Genomic DNA, 23,429 nt, shown 5'->3' on the forward strand with positions numbered 1-23,429 from the left:
GTCTCCTAGCCCTATCTCCTTCGCTCTTATTTTCTTTTATTATCCCAACTCGGAAAAGAGTTCTCCTTTTGTGGCGCGGATACAATGGCGACGAGATTTATCTCCCGGCCTCTCTTTTCCCTGTCACCGCCTCCTCTTCTTTTACCCGAGCCCCGATACCTTTTCTCCGCCGCGCGCCGTCCACACAACACCCATCCAACCTCCCCTCTCCTCACCTCTTCTCAGGAAACGTGCTAATGGAAGATCTAGTTCTTTTAATCCTCACCCACCCACCATACTCCTCGGGTTCTCTCCTCCTCCTCATTCCCTCTCCGATGCTTTGTTTCTCTGCCCAGACTCGGAGGAAATTAATACACTTCTGTGCCCTCCTTAGCTCCCCTACCTATATTCTCTTTTTCCTCCTCTCTTCTCGCACCCTTTAGCTCATCAGCCAATCGTGTGATCCCGTCGTGACTTTTTATCTTCCTCTTTCGGCTGCTGCAATCTTCACCATGTCTCCAACTACCCACTCTTAGATTCATTGTCTTTTGAGTGTCATTCAACTTTTTGATTACGATTTTTCCCGATTTATTCCAAAGTTTTGTGCCACAAAGCTGAAAAACGCTTCAGATAGGAGTAATTATTGAATGATTGAATTGATTGATTGCGGTGCTCAAACTTTCGTTAGAATTTCTTTCTACATGAAGCGCAAATACTAGCAACAGATAAAAGTACATCAGTTATTTTTCCATATAGAACGTTTTTGTATTTTTTCCCCAAATGACATGCCCGGGGCCTTGTTATCAACGACTCTCTTCATTTCATGAATTTTCTCGTTAATCTTTAAGCACGACTAATATATTTTCGTAATTATAACTATAAATACCATTTCTATTAGTGACAACGTAACTGCTTAAAAATTGTCTTGAAACACACAGTATCGTCTATCCACTTTTCAGAATTAATAATATAAACCTATTTGATGCCTCTTCCGACCGATAGCAGTTCTATTATTTCAGGGATTACTTTGATTTTTCGTGAGCAGCAACAACTCAACTCAGATGGAATTTGATCAACCGCTTTTCTTTTTTAACTAATGAATTCCATATGTTTTTCACGTCTCAGATCTATCAATTGTAAATAGTAATTTGGTTTGGCAATGTCTAGCAAAGGAGTTCTTTGTGAATTAGCCAGTAGAAAAGCTGTTCTGTAAAGTCCTTTAAATAAATTATGAAAATTTTTCATCATGACTGTTAATGATTAAGCAAAAAACGTCCCTCGTAAATGCGATCCGCCTCTTTGAAAACTGTCTTCATCAGCAAATGTTTACCCCTTTTATCGCTGCTTCTTACTATTTCACGCTTTGAAAGCTTATGGTAATCGCGTGAGTTGAAAAAAACTTTGTAAATACCAACGTATTTATAATTTTGGTATTCCATATTTCTTTATAAAATTACCGATATTTTACATCTACGTACGACTATGCTTTGCCGAGAATAAAATCGCTATAGTCTCCCTCTAGGCACTACAAACAGTATGGTATTCCCACAATCCAGTGTCAGTCGATTTTCATCACACTCCAACCTCTGCGCTCAGAATGCGAGAACACGCGCCGGCACACCATGTCGCTGTCGTAGAATTCACGAGGAATAAAAATGGTCACGGCGAGAAATCCGTCAGCCACTGCTCCCTGGGCGACAGCCTTCTCTCCTGCACCCGGCGATGGAAAGGCTCGCGGACTCACTCCCTGACCCGCACAAGTTCCCAGGATAAGAAGAAGAAGGAAATCCTTTGAAGGGTTTACATCGAGAACTGCCACTCTTCCCAACTCCCTCCGTCAACTCCATTGCCCCTATCTGACTTCCTCTCGCCTCCGGGCTTTGAGTCGCAAGTCTAGCTCCACCACACCAACCCCTTGAGGGTGGCAGCGGCTTGGCCCGTATTTTATCTGGTTAACCCGAGCATGTAATGAATGTTAAACAGAGACATGTGTGGGGAACAAAAGGCGAGACCCCCTTGTAGAACGATGCAATCCCCGCTTTTGCCTGAAGACCCCGTGGCTCCAATACGTCTTCTTAACCGTATACAACGCGATCCTCTTTCCCTGGCTTTCTTCCCCTACTCAGCCAGTACCCCCTGCATGTCCATAAACCCCCGTTCCCTCAGCCTCAGGGTACCAACACTCCGACCTCCTCCCACAGGCCTGAACCCCCCGACGACTTCCAACCCCCCCGAGGGCCTGGGGCCACTCCATATAGCTCCAGGGGTGCGGCGTCCACCTCTCCTCTCATTCACGTATACGAGTTTAGTGCAATCCAATCAGCCCGGACGTTCGATTGCATAGCCCGCGGGTTCGGGTGGTAGCCAGGCGGGTGGATCGGGAGCGCGGGCGGGGGTAACCCCCCCACCCTGACTTCCCACCCCACTCTACCCTTCTACACGGCCGCAACCCCCACCCCCTCTGTTGCGGGGAGACTGGGTGCCCCATCCCGGTCACATATGGCCGGATTGTTGTCCCTCCTACTCCGCAATCGGTCCCGATACTCTCTCCCCTACCCACCCCCTCCCACGCTTTCCGATGAGTGCCAGGGAGTATGGGTAGGGAAATATTTGAACTGTGGGTGCCGGAGTGGAGGGTTTTATAAGGGGGTGGTCGGCAGTTCGGGGGAATTCTAGAGTCTAGTTTGGAGAGGGGATAAGGGTTCGAATTATATTTTTTCGCCGTGGAGTCGGGGTGGGAGTGTTCGTACTGTCGTGATAATTGGGCTGCGTGAATGCGTACCCGCGCGGAATGCCGGGAAGCGAACCCCTCCTTCCCCACCCCGCGGTCCTCCCCACTCGGTTCTTTTATTCCGCGACTTGGAGAAGGAGCGGGTGGATGGAGGCGATTGAAGTTAGGAGAGGACTCCACTTTCCACTTCTCTATGGCTGTTCGGAGTCGCGTGGGCTCGTGTTTGCTTTGCTTTTTTGAATCCATCCCGGTAGACAGATGTCACTGGTTGAAGAGGATTTATCCTCCTTACGGAAGTGCTTCGGATGTGAATTGATCGAAGGGCAGAAGGGGTGAATTAATCCAAGTGGGTACTGGTATCGTGATTCACCATAATGATTCTCCTCGAAACAGCACACAAACGGCTTCCGGTAATATTTATTTTAAAATTGAATTATTGCTGGTGATGAAATCAGGAAAGAAAATAGCCAGATAAATATTACCATTGAAGTAATGGATACTTTAATGTAAATAATGTAAATTCTTATAGATTTTTTGTGTGGAAATATTGGCGTAAACTGTTCTTCCTACCGCTTCATACCTATTTTAGTGGTAATGGTAAAAAACCACCAAGTGAGATTAAAAGTATTGGTCTTTAATCACAAATAATGAATCAGCAATGTATAATGGTCCTGCTTTTTTTATTATCCTTGCAGTGTTTACCGTTCGTATTTTCACCATACCACGTAATTCTTCTTTTTCTCTCGATGCCTGCCCTACTTAGGCACGACATGGATCTTAAATCTTAATAGCCTGCACATATTGGAGTAGTAATTAACTTTTCTGAATAAATTAAAAGGGTGGTAATCCATCCATTGAAATGAGGATGATGATTACATGGGACTTGATGTCTACAACTCACATTCCAAGGTGCATTAATGCGTAAAAACTCCACTTCTTTTTTCCAGAGCAAAAAAAGAAGCAAACCAATTTTGCAGAGCAATTACAAGTGAAGTATTACTTAACATCAAAGGTTCCCGCAACATGATATATTTATTCGCTCTAGTAAAATCTTTTTTTAAATATTAAAAAACAAGATTGCGCAGTATACTCAAGACTCAATTTTATCTAACTGTGAACGCTGGAGTATACTTTTTTTCTCCCTTTCACACACCCTTACTGGAACGCGAAAGTTTTTCAAAAATTCATATCCGGTATGCAACTTTGTCTTTCAATATTGCCCCGAAAATGAAATGGAAACTAAAGCCGTTCGGTGTTCGCGAGCGACCAATAATGCTTCACTGGTGGCAGCAGTCAATCAAACAGTGGTATGAAATTTTGATCGAGGAATTCTCGAAACGGCGTTAAAGTGATTGGAGTGTTTAATTATTTTTTTCCTTGCCATAGGAGCGCCGATTTTATACAACAATGCACTACACGAAATGCCGCCGCCGCCAATGCCGAGTTGACGTCGCAGGCTCCAATATCACGCGTTTCAGAGCATTCCCTTTCCAGAGTGGCATGATTGGTTCCTGGGATTTAAATGGGTCCCACATTTCTTTGAATTGCCTTTAATTTTCTCTAATTCCGTAGAAACCTTTCAACTGAGTACTTTGGAATTTATCATCAATAGCGTCTGTATTTAATTCTTAGGATAGTGATATTTTGAATATTTTTCATCCCTTCCATTTGTTTCATTATGACACATCTGTTCATACTTCATCTTAAGTTCTCTTTCTTTAAGTAAGTTCGTAGCGTTTTTAACTGTTATTCATCATTTTTTGGGCCATTGTGCTTTTAAATAATTCCTATATTATGCCTTATATTCTATTTCACGTATAATTTCTTTAACTTTTCATAAATTGAAGATATTTTTATTAAATTTGATCACTAAGAATGAAACATTTGCAGGAGAAATACTTCCACACGTACTCTGACATCAGTTTATGACAGGTAATGCATAATGAAGGAATGGGATACCAATATCAGTTGATATACCGACATAGCTATCTGGAGGTTTGGAATCGCTTTTCGTCAATGATTCGATTTTTTCCCCCTAATGGTTCTTTAAGAATCCATAGTCACTTAACTACACTTTAACATTATGCTATTTTAATTTGGTCCCAAAACCGTGAGGTTTTCCGCATCATTGTTCTTTCTGTGACATCAACTTAGTTTGTAAGCGATGCGTATTGAATTGTTTACTTTTATTCTCTTGTGGTTTTTGGGTAAGCCTTCTTTTGGCGATTTTACCGGTAGACTATCCATTGATCTGGGAAAAATACTCAGTAATTTCAAATAAATTTCCGCAGGCGCAAAAGTCTTCATTTTGTGGAGTCAGTCTTTTTCATCGGTGATCTCAAACTTTAAAAAGGAATGGAATGATAGTGTTAAATTAAAAATATAAATTTGGAATATTGTAGAAAAGGTGCCTATAGGCATACAACGGAATAATTCAAGATCGTTTCCATAGAAAGTATGCCACCAAAAAGCGAAAACATCTGATCTTTCGCCAGAATTGCCTTGGAATCTCCGCATTTCGATAACTTTCACTTTGTCGATCACCACCCCCTGTTTGGTCAATCTGTACCACTTTAATGGCAACTTTAAAGAGTGGTATAAAGAGAAGGATGCGTGAAATTGAGCCCGCAGCTTGTTCCTCCTTTACTTGACCCCCTTTTCGCCCCTTCAATCTGACAAAAAAAGAAGAAATGAAAAGCGAAATCTCATTCTCATCTCAATGGTTTCTGCTCAAAACCCCTTCCCGCACCCCCTCCTCTCTCTCTCTCCCATTCAACAGCCAATTAGGCTTCCACCGCCGCATTCGAATTGAAGGGGAGGTTTGAGAGGGGGTGGGAAGAGAGAGAGAGAGAGGGGGGAGAAAGGCGAGAGAAAATTGGAGTGGGCGGCTGGAGAAATCGGTCCGACCGCGCTCTAAATTCAGGCGTTACCGGACACTCCTCGCACTCAAGCGCGGTGATTGCAGAAACAGGTCGCGCGATAACTTGGGGGGAATTTATTCCCCCACTACATTCGTGGCGCCATTTTGAAATAAATGCCCCCTTCACTTGCTTCTCTCACAGTCTCGTCACTTCGGCTTCGATGATAGGTTCGCGCGGTTCGAGGGGTAGCGAATTTGCTATCTTTGGATTTGTTGGTGGGGAGATGAAAGTAAAAGTGGAAAAATAGAGTGAAATACTGTTAATCCAACGCAATTAAGCATTGAATAACGCATTCATACTGAAAATACGCATGTTGAATTGTATCACGTGAGATTAAAGGGAGGGGTCGGTCTAAATCTCACGATATCTCACTAAATGTGGAGAGGGGGTTCAAAAATTACCAACATCACCTCACGTAAATAATGGACGCCCCTCATTGATCTCATGATTCAAACGGGAAATTCAATGAAATAATAATTGTATTAATAATTCGTCTTTATTGGGCGAGATTGGGACTTAAAAGTCCCATCTTCCATCTAACCCTTCATCATTCATTAAATATTTGCAGAGGAAAACATAGGTCAAGTTACTCTTGAAATTAAAGCAGTCAAATTATAAAAATAGAGACGTAGCAGTGTTTAAGAAATGCAAAGTGAAGAAAGTTACTCATACCAAGTAAAATAGATGAGAGCAAGCGTGGGAAAAACCTGAGGATATTGCCTTTAGTCCTTATTGGAAAAATCCACTGCAGGAAAATGCCCAATTTAAGCAAGATTGAAGCTGATTAATTAAGACTAACATGTAAGAGCTCTTCAATTTTCGTAATTTTAGTTCAGTATAATGGGATAACATTGATGTAAAATCTGAATACGGACCAACTTGAACAAGTGTAAATGCATTGGGTAGTGAATAATGTTCCCCTTTTAATTCTTTGGTTTCCGATGCAGCGGTTGGAAAAAAGGAAGGAATACACTGATCTAGAAGCGCCGTAGATGTCTGTATTTCGATCCGTTTTCTTAAAGCAAACTTTCTATATTTACTTTAGAATATATCGTTTCGACCATCCCATCATGTTTCTCCATTGGTATTTAGTGTTGACTACGGTAAATTTTGCGGTGCGCTTCCGAATTGCCGAACTATTTCTCGTTAAACGGCTTATCATTGAATATTCGAGGGAATACAATGCATTAAATATTTTCTTTTATCTTATACTAATGTTTTTCTTCATTCTTTCATTGCAGGTTTTTCCTGAAATTCTTTCTCAAATGCAACCAGAACTGCCTCAAGAATGCGGGAAACCCGAGGGATATGAGGCGATTCCAGGTAAGCATTACACAATTCTCCTTTCAGATTCATGCCTTTATATCTCCATTAGAATATTAATAAATTAAAATTCGCCGGCAACTTTTGCACTAAAAATTCCGGTGAATTTAATCAATCAGTAAATTAGAATTCCACCGGATTAAGCCTCAAACAATTTTCTCTGTTCTACTAGAAAATTGTTTATAATCATTTTACCCGTTTATCTAATACACTATCCCAAACATTATTTAGCTTAGAATTTAATTTTAGAGAATTAATGTTTTACTTTTAATTTTTTTAATTACATTAACTATCTAACTTGTTGCTAGGATATTTGTAAGATATTTTATCTCATTTGAACTCATCAGGAGTGTTTTCGCTCGTTACTCGCAATTCAAATGTCACGTAGTCCAGAGTTATTTTTTGGTACTGCGTTACTTTGGTGCAATTTCTGTTATGGATCTCTTCCCAGAGTCATTGTAATCATTTTTTGCTTAGCATTAACTTGTATTTTAATATTACAAAACTTTTAAATCGATTCCCAATATTTTCTTAAACCGTAAAACTTTTGCGTTCTACGGCTCATAGTCTTCATCAGTAAAAACCATGTTCTGCTGAAGAAATCAATCATAATGTAATGAAATTCGGAAAATATCTCGTGTAAGGAATTTCAATGTTTTAAAAAACGAATGGGGGTATTTTATTTGCCGCTTGTTGTTTACTTTTTCTGGATTTGAACGGAAAAATATACCTTGTCATTCGTCCGTTATGCTAGTGCCATAAAAAAATACCGCAATATCTGCTTGTCCGCTCATATTTGATCTTCGAATCCTGCGTAGAACTTATACAATGCCAGTTTAGATGACTCCTCCCTGCTGTGCGAAAAATATTTTTTCAGTGCGCTCTAAAAATTAGTGACATCAATTTCGAACAAAGTTCTCACTCTACGATTTCTTTAATCAGTTATTGGCCAGTGAAAACACATCGGTGGCTCCTCAGCCTCCTTATACACTCGACTTTTGTCCATGTGACTTTTTTTATGTTACAAAGATTGACAAATCTTCTCAAGGGACATCATTTTGGGACATAGTATAATATTTAAACAGCCGTAATGGACCAGCTAAAGGTTTTTCAGTATATGAGTTCCTGATTCACTCCTACAATCTAAGTTTGTGTATCTTAGTCACTTCAGTGATGCTCTCATTTATCCAACCAATCCATTTCTCCTTTGGTCGCAAACTCTCCCCATATTTTGCCTTCTCTAGTCTCCTCTCATCCACACCCGCACCCTTTCCTTATTGAAGAAGTGGCAATATCTTTTTGCGTACTTTTCTACACCGGTGTATGAGAAAGAAACGTGAAAGGTTTGTGAGGAAACACTGCCTTCGTTTCTAAGCATTCTCTATCCTAATATGCTATCGTGCTATCCTCTCTGGTTTTAATAAATTATATTATTTCATGAAATTCATTCTTAAAATGATTTTAAGTGCATTCTTTGCTTTCGTGCAAAAAAAAACTGAGCTACGAATAAAATATGGCAATATAATTTGGCAAAAAACTGAATTATGGTGTATTGACCATACAATTCACGATGTAAATAAAATAGTCGCACAAGTACATCAATTTATTTTTCCATATTGTGGTGTTCATAAAGAAACTCCTACGTGGTATTCTAAATCATTTCGCTATATTTTAAACCTAACGTGAAAGTATTTGTTTGAAGTAGAGATTGAGCAGCTGTGTTGTAAACCTGCCGTCATAATTTACTATATGTGTCACTGGACTGATCGTTAAATCTTAGAATAAAGAATTATTTATGAGACGCGCAGTCTCGTCGGAGCCTGCTTGAGGCCCCAAGACTCCCTCCCCTCCGGCCGGGAATGGCAAACGGCGACCGCGAAAGCGATTCACCTACTCTCTTCATCGGATCCCCACACCCCTCTTCTCTCGTCTTCTCCCGCCTCACCCTCCTTGGTTTATTTTCCTTTATTTTCACCGGGGTTTCCCCTTTTCTGTTTTCTTTTTGGCCCGACCTTCCCCCGTACGCATGCGCCCGAGATAATTTTGGAAAAAATCGATGATGGGGGAGTTTATTATGAGAATTTTAGATGGTCATTTTATATGCTGAAGTGTGGCTCTTCGGCTTCCGTGGCTCTCTCTGTACTCGGCCGCGCGTTTTGCCTCAAGTTGATCTTATCGGTGAGAATGGAGTTGCTCAACGTCAGTCTAAAAGTTGAATGAGTGCAAACCGACCATATATTTGTGAAATGTTTGCGTATGTACTGGTGTCATGGGTTTTTATTTCGTTCAAGCTGATTGAGATTCAATGCTTTCATTCTATATCACATTCATTTGTCTGAGAGAGATTTTAATTCAAACTATTTGCCAGGAGGCAGCTGGTTGTTTTCCAAAATGTCTTTGTTTACAGCTTGCTTTGTTCTGAAATAGTTCATCTTAGCCGCCTGACCCCTATGTTTGAAGCTAATGCCTTAATTCAGTTATGAATAATTCGATTAGTTTATGTAAAATAAGCATTTTTTGCTTCCATTTTCCATTTATATGTAATGTATACTGCAAAGGTGTTTACTAGGGCACAACTTAGTGCCAAATATCGGATTCTGTCATCTCTCCCCACCTTTACGCCGTAGCAGCTTGAAGCAGTACTGTAGTACTATATCATTTTTTCCTGGATTTTAAAAACGATGGTATAAAAATTCTTATAGCCTTAACTCAACTGTTAGTTAAAATCAATCTTCGTCATCCCTAATTTCATCTATAAGTACAAACATAATTTAGTAATTAACTTTCTTTAGCTAGAGCCGAGTAAAATAAATGAGGAACTCCCTTCAACAAGCGGAACTGAAAATTCTTCGCGTTATTCATGGTTGACGCGTTGAAACTATGTCCAAGTAACGAAACAGGGTTTTAGGTACTACGAATTCCTTCAGATTAACAGCATACCACTTTTTTCGAAATTATACCCATTATCAAGTCGTTTTTAGTGAATGCATTAAGTCATAAATTCAGCAAATATGCTATTCATTTGATTAAAAAATTGAATCCTCGTGAGAATTTATCAGATGAAAATTCGTGTACCTTGGCCGGCATTCCAACCTGGATCCCATAAATTTTACCACTCTATCACTACCATTGGTGGGTATCCACCACTTCCCCTTCTCAATTTAATATCTAAGGAATTTCTTTTTTAAATTCCATAAAAATTAAACTTCAAATCCTTCCATAAGTTCGTGCATACTATGCTATTTAAAGTATACCTATAATTATGGGCACGTGAAATTTCCGGCTCCAGCGTTTCTTCCCAATGGTGGAATAGCAGTGAGCGATCCCTCTAACCCTTCTGCAAAATTAATGCCGGGCGATAAACTTAGTTGTACGTATCTCCGCCCGAGCTCCTCCTCTGATTAACAGCCGGGACACTTCCAATTCCGGTCCACCGAGCACGCATCGCCGTTTTGTCCGGTCAAGGGACGAGAGAAAGCACACAACACGATCCGCGTCCCCCGGACCCATGCCAGCCCTTTGACACAGATCCTCCTCCTCACTCATTACCTCCGGAACTTCTTTGAATGAGGGTCAGCCCCGGAGTGCCCGCTGTTTGAAGAAGTAGGTATCCCCTATTTGCCTACCTTCATCCATTGAGGGAGACATCGGCGAGTTTAAAGGCTTGGGGGGGACCCGAGTCAGGAATTCAGAGGAGGACGACCTCCTTGCCGATGTGATGAGAGTGGGAGGAGGTCAAGCTTGCCTTTGACTCTGTTTCGGTCGGAGTGGGGTCAACGATTGCCTTACCCTCAATCCAAATCTCTCTCTCTATCCCGGCCAAAAGCGATAGGGACGCATGGCCTAGGATATAAAGCCCCTGGAGAGATGGCGACGCAGGTTGTGAGGAAAGTGCTGAGTTTTGGTGTCGGTAAGCGATGAGTGAAATGAGGATTCGGAGTGAGGGAGAGGTGTAAGGGGGGGATAAGAGGGGTAAAGGTTCGTGGGTTCGTCAGTGATGAGGGGCGTGCTCCGAGTAGGATATCCTCTCAAAAGTGTCGAAAAAGGGCCGTGTGAGGGAGAGAGAGGAGAGTTATGGGTAATATAAGGGGATCTATGAGGAGATGAAGGCCAGGATTAGAATTAAGGCTAGTGGGTGTGAAGGACTGAAGTTAAAATTCCGTCTTCTACCGAATTTTAGGTGGAATATCTCATCAAATTTCTCACCATAGTCTTTGAAGTATACATTGGAGTAGATAATGAACAACGGTGTTGAAAAACTGCAGACACAAGTTCGTATTTTGCTTATTTTGAATGATTCATAAATAAATTAACCAACCATTCGTTTCTAGTAGCAGTTTTTTCGATTGTAGCCTGAAGAAAGTCCAGAAAAAACTACTAAACGTATTAATAATTTTTTTGGTGTTTAAGGTGTGTTTTTTTATTCTTTGCTTCGTTCTTTTGTTAAGGCAACTCAGCGCTCGCATTTTTTTGGCGGCTTTATTTATTTGATTTATGTATTTTCCCTGCCGGCACCGGGAAAAGCTCATTGCCTACCGCACATAAGATCGGGGGTTCGAGTACCACCTGGGTAGGTTGTCCCTATCTACAAGGCATGGATGTTCTTGTACATTTGTTTGTTAAGTTTAAAACTCCGATGTAAATGGCCAATGGAGCTGTTTTCGGTAGTACAGGAATTAATAAAATAAAAATATAAAAATATACCCTCAACCCTTCCAACTGACACCTCTGTTACTTAATGAAAATTTTGTTGTGGTTATGTTGATTTTACCTTGATTTTTCCCTCGGCTCGTCCCACTAACGAGATAATTTATCCCTAAGCCGATGGCGCTAACGACTTTGGGGGCTTTAAACTTAACTTCCGTCCCTCTCGACGAGACCCTGCTGGGAATAACTCCGAAGCGCGTCAAACGCATCCCCCATTTAGTAGTGCTGGTCGCCGCCGCGCACACACCAACCAACCAACCAACCAACCCTCCCCCCCCTCTCCCCCTCCGGTGTTTTTGAGCCAAGGAAAAGGCTCTTTCATTCCCTTCATAAAGGGTCCTCGCCAACGAAGGCAGGAAGAGCAAGCAAGCAAGGCAAGAATAGCGGGCCGAGGAGGATTTGCGATGGAAGCTACGGAAGTCGCATGAGGTAGGGTGGAAGCAGGGGAGGGATGAAGACGATAGGATGAGGAGGGAAGCGTCTGGGAGGGGTAGTAGCTTGTGTGGGTGGTGAAGCAAACGGGCAGACCGCTGCCTGGCTTCATCGAACGAGCTAGTCGTCATCGTTCTCCGTTCCCATGGGAACGAGAAACATCCCACTCCCACCATCGGAGGGGAGATCTAGAGAGAGGGGGGGTTTGAATAAGGGGGTGCGGAAGACGTACGGGCCCGCAAGGAAGGAGGAATGGTAAGGGCCGTCTCCGGTCCGAAGGGGAAGGATGTTGGCGCGTGAGCCAGGGTATAAGGAGCCGCCTGGGCGGGGGAGGAAGATGGCGCTGTGGACAAGGGAGGGTTGCGGGGTGGTGGTATAGAGCCCCTCTGCGCATTCCCAGGGGGCAGGAGTAGCTCCCAGGGGAGGCGGGGTGGAGCTTCCATCCCTCCCCCCACGCCCCTCTCCCTTCGGACCTTCCGCGTCCCTTCCTCCCCCCGCGCAGTCCCAAAATGGAGGAGGAGGCGTCGGTGCTGGCCGAAGAAGGTATGATAGATATGTATGCTCTCCATTCCGAGTAGACAGAGCTCCGCGGTTCTTCGGTCGTGCTACGGAACCAAAGCGATGCAAATCCAGTGCGCGACAATCCTCGGAGTTCGCTTTGTCTTGGGTTCGACACCTTTTTTTCAAATGTTTAGTGGTCCAAGCTTTCGGTTGGGAAAGTAAATTTAAGTGTTTACGCTTCTAAAATCTCTGATGAATAGAGTGATTAGAACGTATTAGCAATGATCTTATCAGTGGTTGAGGGAAATAGTTTATCCCATATGATTTCATTTCCACGCGCTAATGATGAGGTAAAGTTACACGTTTTTAGGTACTAATATTTTTTTTGTGGCATTAGGAATGCTCATTTGTATAAAGCCTCCGTTCCGCTCCTAATGTATTGAGCCCAGTAATTACTCTGTGAGACGGTGTTGTATGCCGATAGTTCTCAGATTCTCTTGGATAGAGCCACGTGGCTCGCTGTTTTGGCGTTCCCTGCGTTAGTGGCTGGTAGGGCGAGGTACAGATGGATTGGTAGATATTATGCCCTCTCCTCAAGTTCTCCTTGTTATACCGTACTTCGACCATTAACTAAATATTATTGTGATTAAGTGTGCTATGCCACAGAGTTCAGCGATTTTCAGCAATTCATATCTCTTCACAATAATTTCCGTGGGGAAAACATCCCCCATTTACCTTGTTTTCTCGTGGAAATCATAGCGCATTTCATCGCAGTTAGCGCGGCATGGTAAACTTATATCACATTCTAGTTTCGATTATGGGACTCGGTGGTTGTAGAGTTAAGCCCTTGTATGTTGCAACAAAGTTTGCGGGTTTGAATCCTACTTAGATTGGTGCTCATGTATTTCAATCCCGGGTCAATTGTAAAAAAGGGATGAATAAATTATTACCTAATATATTGCGAGAAAACATTTAAGCAGGAAGAAGAATGAAGTTCATATTGATGCATACTATTTTATATTTTCAGCTGACCGTAGTTTCGTTCTCGTCGAGTTCTGTTCATTTATTAGTTTTTGATTTAATCATTTCTAATGCTCTAATAGCTTGAATGCATTTTTAGTTGAATACTTGTCAATGGAAAAATTATGTTCAATGAACGAAAGTAGGTGAGGGTAGATCTGAGCTTCTGCATTAAAGACTTTCCCTCGACGCTTAGATTTCTGGGATTACCAGTGAAGAATCGCCGAGTATCAACCCTTTGTTTTACTATGGCAGGAAGCGGGCTTAAAGCGAGACGAATGGCTTACAAAGGCGTGTTGGTTGGACAAAATTTAAGTCGTATTTTTATTGCAATCAAAGGTTATTTGGAAGCATGATGAGCTGTGCTCAGAATGAAAACGCTTTCAGATCCGTAGGTAAAGTTTTTGAAGCCGAGGGTTGAGGATTACAGGGGAGAGAGGGCTGCAAAGTCGGGGTAATTAGCGAAAGGAATGTGTCTCAACAGAAAACGTCCATCCATCCAAAATTTTATTTTCCATTTCCCACATGACGGCAGAATCGTGAAATATTTTTAAACTGCCCGGTTCGTATAAAAGATTAAAGAACACGCAAATGGATCATTAGCATTAATTTAGCATAGGGAGTGTATTTAACGAATTAAATGGGCAAATATCTTTCATTATTTCGTGGAGATAATTTATGGCTCCTTGATGGATAAATATTTCCTAACATAATCAAGTACTAAAATATAACAACGGCATTTATGTCCTGTATATTTTCCTAACGGATAAAACGTCCTGGAAGATGAAATAACTTAGTTGATAACTATTCATCAGCTGTTTTTCCCCCTTTTGTCTGCTAACTTTTATAAACTGCATGCACTTAAACTTGCAGAATGAAAATATAGGCTTAGTGGTTAATTTAGAGTGGGAGGATTTTTTCACGTTTGAAATAAAAATTTTGCAAAAGCTCCACAAGGCTTAGCTTTATTCATCGCGTTTTTACTCAGTCTTAAAATATCATTTTATTAAGAATGATTTTAGTCCCGAGAACTTGATGTATTCAATACGCGTTTTTTTATTATTACCTAGTATTCAATTGACTTCCTTTATCAAAAAAAGCTTCACCGATTTATTTACAGGGATAAGTATACTACCAATATACACATTTTAACTAAAATTACATCTCAAGCATTGGTAATTCTTTACTATCGAATGTGCCGGTGCCATGGCTATCTATGAGAATTTGATGGAGACGATTATCTTTCATTATTGAATATGAATTTATTGAACGATATAGTAATGCTGAAGGTGTATGTACCGTTATGAAAATAAAAACGAGTAGACTACGGTAGCATAAGAACACGCGTAGTGAAACAATTCCCTGATAAAAAACACAGGAATCGTCACCATTTCCTCACTTTCTTATACTCGTTTACTTCTATCTCTGCTTGTTTATATTGTTTTCAGTCCCCATATCTCATTGCCGGCAACTATAGAGAAAGTAAAAAGGGGAAGAGTAAGAGATGGCGAGGTTTTGGAAGTAGAGGCGACCGGGAAGAAGAGAGAGAAAATCAGTTGGTGAGAGAGCGAGAAAGATATGAGGGAAGTGTATATGTAGCGGCCTTTTTAAAGGGGATATCTGTGCACAAGTGTAGATGGCTTTCCCCTTAGGGACCGCCACAGCCGCTCCAGCAGTTGAGGCGGGGGCCATCTTTTCCCTCTTCCTTCCTCGCCCCCACCCACGGCGGGGAGGGGGCGGTGTGGAAGCAGCCCCCTCTCCCACTACATCCCCTCCCTCAAGTCCTCGTGCCGAGCTCGGGCACTGAAAACCTTTCCCCCACTCGAACCTCCTATTAATGAACACTTGTCACCTGACACATGGAGTGAGAGAGTAAGAGTCGGAGGGGGAGCCGTGATTGCCAGTGAAAGTATTGTGTGTGCCAAACAAGTCGGGAAGTTACCGAGAGACGTGAAGGACGTCACAAAGGGAGTCGAGAAAGGTGTCTGATTGAGGGATTTCTTTGTATATCGAAATAGTCTCTTAGGGTCCGATTACACGGTATATTAACAACCAATAGTTAATATGCGTTTGCATGAACTATTTCGTTGGACCGCAACGAAACACGTGCAAATTCATAATCCAAATTAGAATAGGTTCTGTTTTCTGTGTATGCTTTAGCACAAGTTGGGTGGTTACGCGGTGCATTTTTGCGATACATTAACTCGTACGTGTCAATTTATCATGTAACCAGGGCTTCAGCAATGAAGTACGTAATTCAAATTACTTATTTCTCAGCCTCTTGAATTTTCATCAGAACTTAGTAATTACAATATCTTGTGGCAATACTCTCTAAATCATGTTCATCAGATTCAAATTCCAGAAATCAGTGGTTAAAGTCGTGATCGAGAAGATTATTTTCTTTGTTCTTCGTCTATTTTTACGAAAACCGTAGTATTTACTTCTCCAGAATGTATTGTATTTACTTAATTACGAGCTGAGATTTTCCAATAGGGGCTGGAGAACGTCAAATAATATTTTTATTCCAAATTATATCTTCGTCCTTGCGGTCTGATCTACACCTAGTTATCACACCGCGTTGAGATGACAATTGCAACGGCCTATTGATTAATTTTCATATATTTCACTGAAATAAATACTATTTTTTCTTAAAAATGCTTTAAAATGCTCGTTTAAGGCTTTGTTACGCTTTGCATGAACTTTTTCATTAACCTGGATCATTCGTACTTGCCTGAACAACCCAAAAACTATTTATTATAGGTACTTACTTTCGAGTATTTGGATATATGCAATATGTATTCTTCATAAATAGTTTCCCTGGATTCATTGGATGAAAATTTTACTGTGAAATACAAATATCAATGGAACCATCATTTAAACTGCATGTGGTCCATCAACTCTTACATCTTTATTTTTCTTTTTCTTTTCTCAAAACTGTGTTGTTGCCGTAAAAATAAGTAAACTCCGATCCGGGTTTCGGCCTTTTTATTGAGTAGCCAACAAGCAACTTTACACTGTCTGGTTTTACAGCAAAATAACCCCCGTCCGCCGCAAGACACGGCCTTTTATATCCGTGGCTCCCGCAGCTCCGCGACCTCGGCGCCCGCTGTCTAATCCGGGGTTGTCATTAAATGGGGCCTCCGCGACGAAGTAAAAGAAGCGATAGTCGAAACGCATGAGGCGCATACGGAAACGCTGCACTCTGGCGGACAATTCGCTGAGGGGTTTTGTTCCCAATAGTGCCACGAGTGGTTTATGATCCGTACATAGAAGAAATTTCTTGCCTACTAAATAATTTGCTAATTTTTCACACGCCCAGGTAAGCGCTAATACCTCCTTTTCCAATTGGGCGTAGCGTCTTTCGGTATCTGTCAACGTCCGTGACGCAAAACATACCACTCTCCAATCACCATCTGACTGCCGCTGCTCCAGTGTAGCTCCCAATCCATATGACGATGAGTCGGCTAATACTCTTGTCGGTCGATTTGTCTCGTGCATGGCTAATGATGGGGCACTAGTTAATCTTTGCTTGATTTCTTGGAAAGCTTTGGTGTGCGTAGCAGCCCATGGCAAAGGCTCTTTTTCCCTCATCAGCTCTCTCAACGGTTGGGTAACATCCGCCAAGTGAGGGAGAAATTTCAATGATAATGCACAATTCCAAGAAATCGACGTATCTCTGCTACCGTTTCGGGCTGCGGCAATTTCTCTATTGCCGTAATTTTTTCAGGATCTGGCTTGATTCCATCCTCGGCCGATATGACATGACCTAAGAATTTTGTCTCTGCGACCCGAAATAGGCATTTCTCGCGATTCAACGTGATCCCATTTTCTCTAAGACGCTGGAGGACGGCGTTCAATCTCACGTCGTGCTCCGGCTGCGTCGCTGCAAATACGAGTATGTCATCCATAACGTTGACTACTCCCTTTAACCCCGTCAATGCTTCAGACATTCGTCTTTGAAAATGCTCTCCAGCTGAAGATAATCCCATCGGCATCCGGTTAAAACAATACCTTCCAAAAGGGGTAATGAAAGTAGTCAGCGGACGGCATTCCCTCTCTAGTGGTATTTGGTAGTATCCTCTGCAAGCATCCAATTTTGTGAAAATTTTCGCTTCTGAAGCCTTCATCAGTGTTAGACATTCATCCACGGTTGGCAGTTCGTGCTGTTCTTTCCGAATGCATTTATTTAATTTAGTGAAATCTACACATATTCGAACTCCTCCGTCTGCTTTAGGCACTACTACCATGGGCGCGCACCACTCCGTCGGCTCTTCTACCGCCGTTATTATTCCTTCCCCCACCATTTTCTTGATTTCTTTCTCAACCTTATCTCTCAATGGCAAGGGCACTCTTCTCGGCGTAGATACCGCATAGGGCACGGCTTCATCCTTGATGCGAATGACGTAAGGTTTCGGCATTCTTCCTAGCCCACGAAAAAGTTCCTGGTAATTTTCTTCCGGACGGCCAGTTGTTATTTCTCGCAGCCAAGTCAAAATTCCCAGGGATGATATAGCTGGACGTCCCAAGAGCGCATCTTCCACTCCATTCACCACGAAAATCTCGTCCTCGTACACGCGATCCTTCCAACGTAGAAGTGACCGGAATTTTCCTTTGGCCTGCAATCTGCTTCGATTTGGGCCGCGGAGGAATGTTGTGGTGTTTTCGAGTTGTATTCCCTTCAACGTTTTAAATAATTCGGCGCCGATGACAGTGACATCCGCGCCTGTGTCGACTTTGAAGGGGATTTCTTGGTTACCGATGACGAGTGAGACCCTCCATGGCTCTTCTCCCGTCGAAATGCTTCCCAAAAAGAAATGGTCGTCTTCACCCGGTAGCCGCTTGTCAATTTCAGCAACCGCCTTCGTTCTGCAAACTGCTGCCCAATGTCCTTTCTTTTTACAAAGGGCGCACGCAGATTGACGCGCCGGACATCGTGCGAAAGCGTGCTGCGGCGTTTTCCCGCACCGTGGACATTTGCGACCACTCACCTTCATTTGGTCGGGTAGGGCGGCTGTTGACGTCGATGCCTTCTGGTGCCGTGGAGCCTTCTTCCGCACCACGTCCACCTCAGATCCTCGTGCCTGCGAGTGGACTGTTTTATCTTCCCCTGAGTTACTCCTTATCAGCGTCTGTTGCCTGTGCACGTCTTCTTGTGTCTTCTTCACGCAGGGTGCCAAATTTACAGTTTTTAGCGAGAATATGCAGATTACGAACGAATTCTTCCACCGTTTCGGTCTCTCCTTGCAGTCGCTTGTTGAAACGGGCACGTTCGTAAATTATATTTACCTTCGGGACAAAATGCTCTTCAAACTTTCCAAACACGATACTGTACTTCTTTTCTTCTTCCGCCGATAGGTTGAAGGATGATAGTATATCGTCCGCGTCGTCACCCATTGCATAAATCAATGCGTCGACTTGCTCATCTTCTGGCTTTTTGGCGAGTCCAGAAGCTCGTCTGTACCTCTCGAACCGTCGACTCCATCTTGGCCAATCTTCCGCCACGAAGGAAAACTGCTGGGGTATGGACCAGGTAGGACCTCCTATCCCTTCGACTTGCTTATTCGACATAATAACACACCTGACACCATGTGTTGTTGCCGTAAAAATAAGTAAACTCCGATCCGGGTTTCGGCCTTTTTATTGAGTAGCCAACAAACAACTTTACACTGTCTGGTTTTACAGCAAAATAACCCCCGTCCGCCGCAAGACACGGCCTCTTATATCCGTGGCTCCCGCAGCTCCGCGACCTCGGCGCCCGCTGTCTAATCCGGGGTTGTCATTAAATGGGGCCTCCGCGACGAACCCGCCACAAAAACCAGCTTCTTGCTCCCATCCATGAAATTAATCATTGTGTAATGCAATATTATAGATGTGCTTTGAAGCAAAGATTTAAATCAAATTATAAGTTGCATTCGTTATTCCGTGAAAAAAATGCTAAAAATATGAAGCTATATGACCGTAATTATAGTAAGCATCTGTACCAAATAATTATCTTGAATACTGAATGAACCGTAAGATCAAGGGAACCTGCTCCTGCAGTCACGCTTTTGCTGGAATACTTCACCTGGATACATTTTTCCGAGTCCTTTCTGTGTGGATACTGTTGTGCTACTACGATATCTTCACTGTGAGTGTATTAATCTATTTATCGTCATTAATTTAGCGTTAAAGTATTTTTATTTCCAACTCTTTAGAAGAGAAAATTCATCTCAATCTGAGCCCGGATGACTTGAGATTTTTGACCACATTCGGTGATCCCAGTGCCCGAGTTCCGTCTCTTTGCGAAAGCAAACAGCCAAAAAAACTATTAAGCATTCTTTTCGCCAGCCCTTCGCTCAGTCTTTTCATCCGTCTGCTGTTTTTTCCATCGACGGCAAGTTCATTAAGCTTCACTCTCCTCTCGTGCTGCGTAGGAAGGAGAGTCCACTTTCCTGAAATTTTCCCCCGGCTTTAAATTTCACCTCCGTCATCTCTCCCTCCCCGACCACCGGCTCCGTCTAGTGGAACTTTTGCGGTGATGATGCGATGCTGTTTTTATTTCGCGGCAACCCGGCCCCCTTTTTTCCGGCTCCATCCTCTCCTTTTCTCCCCTAGACCTTAAACGCCGTCATACTTTATCGCCATGATTAGACGTTAACCTCTCATATAAAAATGATGGACGAGGGAATGTTCATTTTTTTCCATCCCAGCCGTTTCCGATTTATTGCGTCGGTTAAAAAAAAGTACGCGAACGATGGCGAAAAATTTTTCTTTCCCGCGTTCGTCGCCCCTCTCATTTCGTCTCTATTTTGTTTTCCTCGCGTCGTGTAGGGGGTGGGTGGTTGTTGGAGGAGGTTGGACTGGTAGTATGAGGGGGTAGAGGGACTGGTTGGGGTGGCGGTAAATCTCATCTCCCTTAACCGCAGAGCCTCATTTCCCGCTCCCCTCACCAACCCACCTCACGGTCCCATATCTGATTCGCATGGTGGAATGATATACTGGGCTATAGCAAGCGGTCCAGTACATTTTTCGTATCAACGACGAGTTTGGGATATATTTTTCTCTCTACCTTTGATTTTCTACCGACGCGTAAAGAAGTCGAGAGAATAATCACGCCAAATTCCTTGAAAGCACTTATCCCCCTTTCACTCTTCCAACTTGAGTGATAAGTTTACCCAGGCATTGATTGTTTTCATGCTCTATAAATTTGTTCCGTGATAGAATTTTTGCTCAGATATTTCCAAAAAAGCAGTCATATTAATTACTGGTCCATTTTACGTCATACATTCTATTTATAGCATGAAATATCATAGACTTCTGTCAAGTATTTCACTGAACTGTATGAAATACGATTCACATATTGTTCCAGGAATGTCAAAACTAGTGTCAATGGCAAGTTCGGGCTTCGCGCTTTAGATCCCCACAATACAATTAGAATTCCTCGCAAGTATTCACAACGATAGGTTATTAACCTGTAATATTTTGTGCGAAATATTTCCCCTTGAAAATACACTGATGGTACAAGTTATAACTGCAATAAAAAGTAAACAAAGTCTCTTAGAATCCATCGACGTAATGATAGTGTACTTGAAGTGAATATGTGTGTCTTGAAACAAATTATTAGTATTAGATTAACAGACAGCGTTCGATCGCTCGTACAATCCTCAAATATGTTGTGAAAATGTCGTTTATTTTCAATCTGTAGTTGAAAGACCTAACATTTGCATTTCATTTACCGCATAAGTTATTTTGACATGATCCATTTCATTCAGTCAAAGCCTGCAACGGAATATCCTCAATTTTCTGATATGATCTTGATCAATCTTTCCGTTAACTTTTGATGTTCATAGTTTTTTCTTGCTGGAAAATAATTTCTGCGTATGCTATGCATGTTTCAACTGCATATATTTCGAACACCAAGTAGAAAGCCGGAAAATTATGCTCTGCCCTGGGTACTTTGTCGGTGAAAGGTCGTGCTACTGCCATTTCCTCATAGAGGTCCATCATGTCATTCCTTAGGCCACAGTTCCAAAGCTATCACCGATATCGGAGGGATTATTTGCATTTCATTAAGACCAGTGTCTCTTCACTGTCCCATTTCTGTGGAGAACGGAAAAAAAACAAGAGCGCAAGCACATTTGCTTCCCGAAGAGAGCAAACACGGCGGGCCCTTACCTTCTCATTGGTCTCGTAACGAAATCTTCAATCCTTTGTTTGCTCGGCCTAAGTTATTTATCGGTTGTTTACTCGGAGCCTTTAAACTTTGAGGTTGCTCGGGGCGGAGGACGGAAGGGGTCCCTGCTATAATTCTATCGCTGTTAACTTGACTCAGTTGCAGGGAAATACACGTAGTGTGCACGACGCTTCTCCTCCTCCCGTCCCTACCCTAAATTTCTGACCACTTGTGAACCTGCCTTCATCTCTTTGGCCGGACGATGCAGCAGCGGTGGGGCGGAGAAATTCATCTCATGAATTTGTTTGCCGTCGAGTAACTTTGGACATCAAAGTTGCTCGTACTTAATCAAAAGATCGGGGGACCACAGTCCCCAGCTGGCGGGGAGTTATATTTGTGCGGAGCGAGAGGAATGAGTGAAGATGGTAGAATTTTCATCCGACCATTTTCCGTGTTTAGATGAAGCCGAGTTTATTTGAGAGAGAACTAGAGTGAGACACGAACGATGGTTCCGAAGGAAGCTATTTCGGTTGGGTTGGCAGTGTCTTAAACTGGCTTAATCCTTAAGAAAAATCAACAAAATTGGATTTATAAACTCCAATACAGTACGCCAAATATAAAATCCCAAATACGAATCCTGAAAGTTATTCAGAGGTGCATTTAAAACTTTACTGTGGCTTATTCATCCCATAGCAAAAACCCCACATCGGGAATGTTCTCAGGGGCCTAAATATCAAAAATTATTCATTTTCGATATTTGGGTCCTTGAAGGGCTGTATGACCTTAAGGAGCGATTGTGTTGTTTTCCTTCGAGTTACTTTGGGCAGAAAAGTTGCACTTACTTAATCAAAATAAGTTTAAAATATGAAATTTCCCCAATACCTTCTTTATTCCAATGTTCATAATACTCGGTTATGCGCCTAAATCTTCAAACAATTGCTTCGTAGCTGCAATGTGTCTCCTTTTAGAATACTGATGGAGTATGTATTTCATAAGCTCTCTTGACATTCGTCCCAGCATAATAATCTGAAGCTAAACTGCGGCCTTCAGTACGTATTCAAATTACTGATCTTCCCAGCTCTTTTTCAACCCAACTCGATGCCTTATTAACGATGTTTTTGTTTACTCCCATCCTCTTTCACTCCCTCGGCTTTAAAACGTTCGGTTCTCTTCACTTTCAACCTCTAGTTATTTATTTGATTTTAACCTGACTCTGTTCTTTCTCATAGACCCATTTATTTCTTTTATGCTACTTTTTTCTGCATGCACTATTTTCTTTCTTTTTTCTGGGTAGGGTATAACGTTTCCTAAAAAAAAGGGACAGATTAAATTGATGTTCATCAGAAGTATACTCGAGTTTTTAACTCTGACTGCTCATCATCTTCACCAAAATATTTGCTGAATACCGTTTTTTCGTCGCGTTTCTGTGTAAATGAAAGGATTGGAATCCATTACTACTGGAATTTATAAAAAAGCCATTTTTAGCGGCTAATTTTTCATTTCATTTGTTTTTTCTATAAGAATTAATTTATTTAATTGAGATATGAGGATTCCCGTAGGAATTTAAACACCAAAGTCGAAGTGTACACTAAATCTCCCTCTGTGGAGGCATTTTATAAAGTTGCGCGCTACCATCAAAAATGAAATAAACGCTATTTTTACC

The 23,429-nt window shown here is 42.1% G+C and overlaps 1 protein-coding gene across 1 annotated transcript in view; it reads left to right on the plus strand.

Annotated features, from left to right (window-relative positions):
- LOC124155201 (transcription factor COE1-A) overlaps nt 1–23,429 on the plus strand; it is a 245,334-nt gene that overhangs the window by 189,568 nt on the left and 32,337 nt on the right. Inside the window, exon 10 of the mRNA XM_046528919.1 lies at nt 6,873–6,954. Within this exon, the coding sequence (XP_046384875.1) occupies nt 6,873–6,954 (82 nt within the window). The remainder of the gene's footprint in view (nt 1–6,872; nt 6,955–23,429) is intronic.

Source organism: Ischnura elegans, chromosome 3, assembly GCF_921293095.1.
Source record: "Ischnura elegans chromosome 3, ioIscEleg1.1, whole genome shotgun sequence".
Taxonomy (NCBI): Eukaryota; Metazoa; Arthropoda; class Insecta; order Odonata; family Coenagrionidae; genus Ischnura; species Ischnura elegans.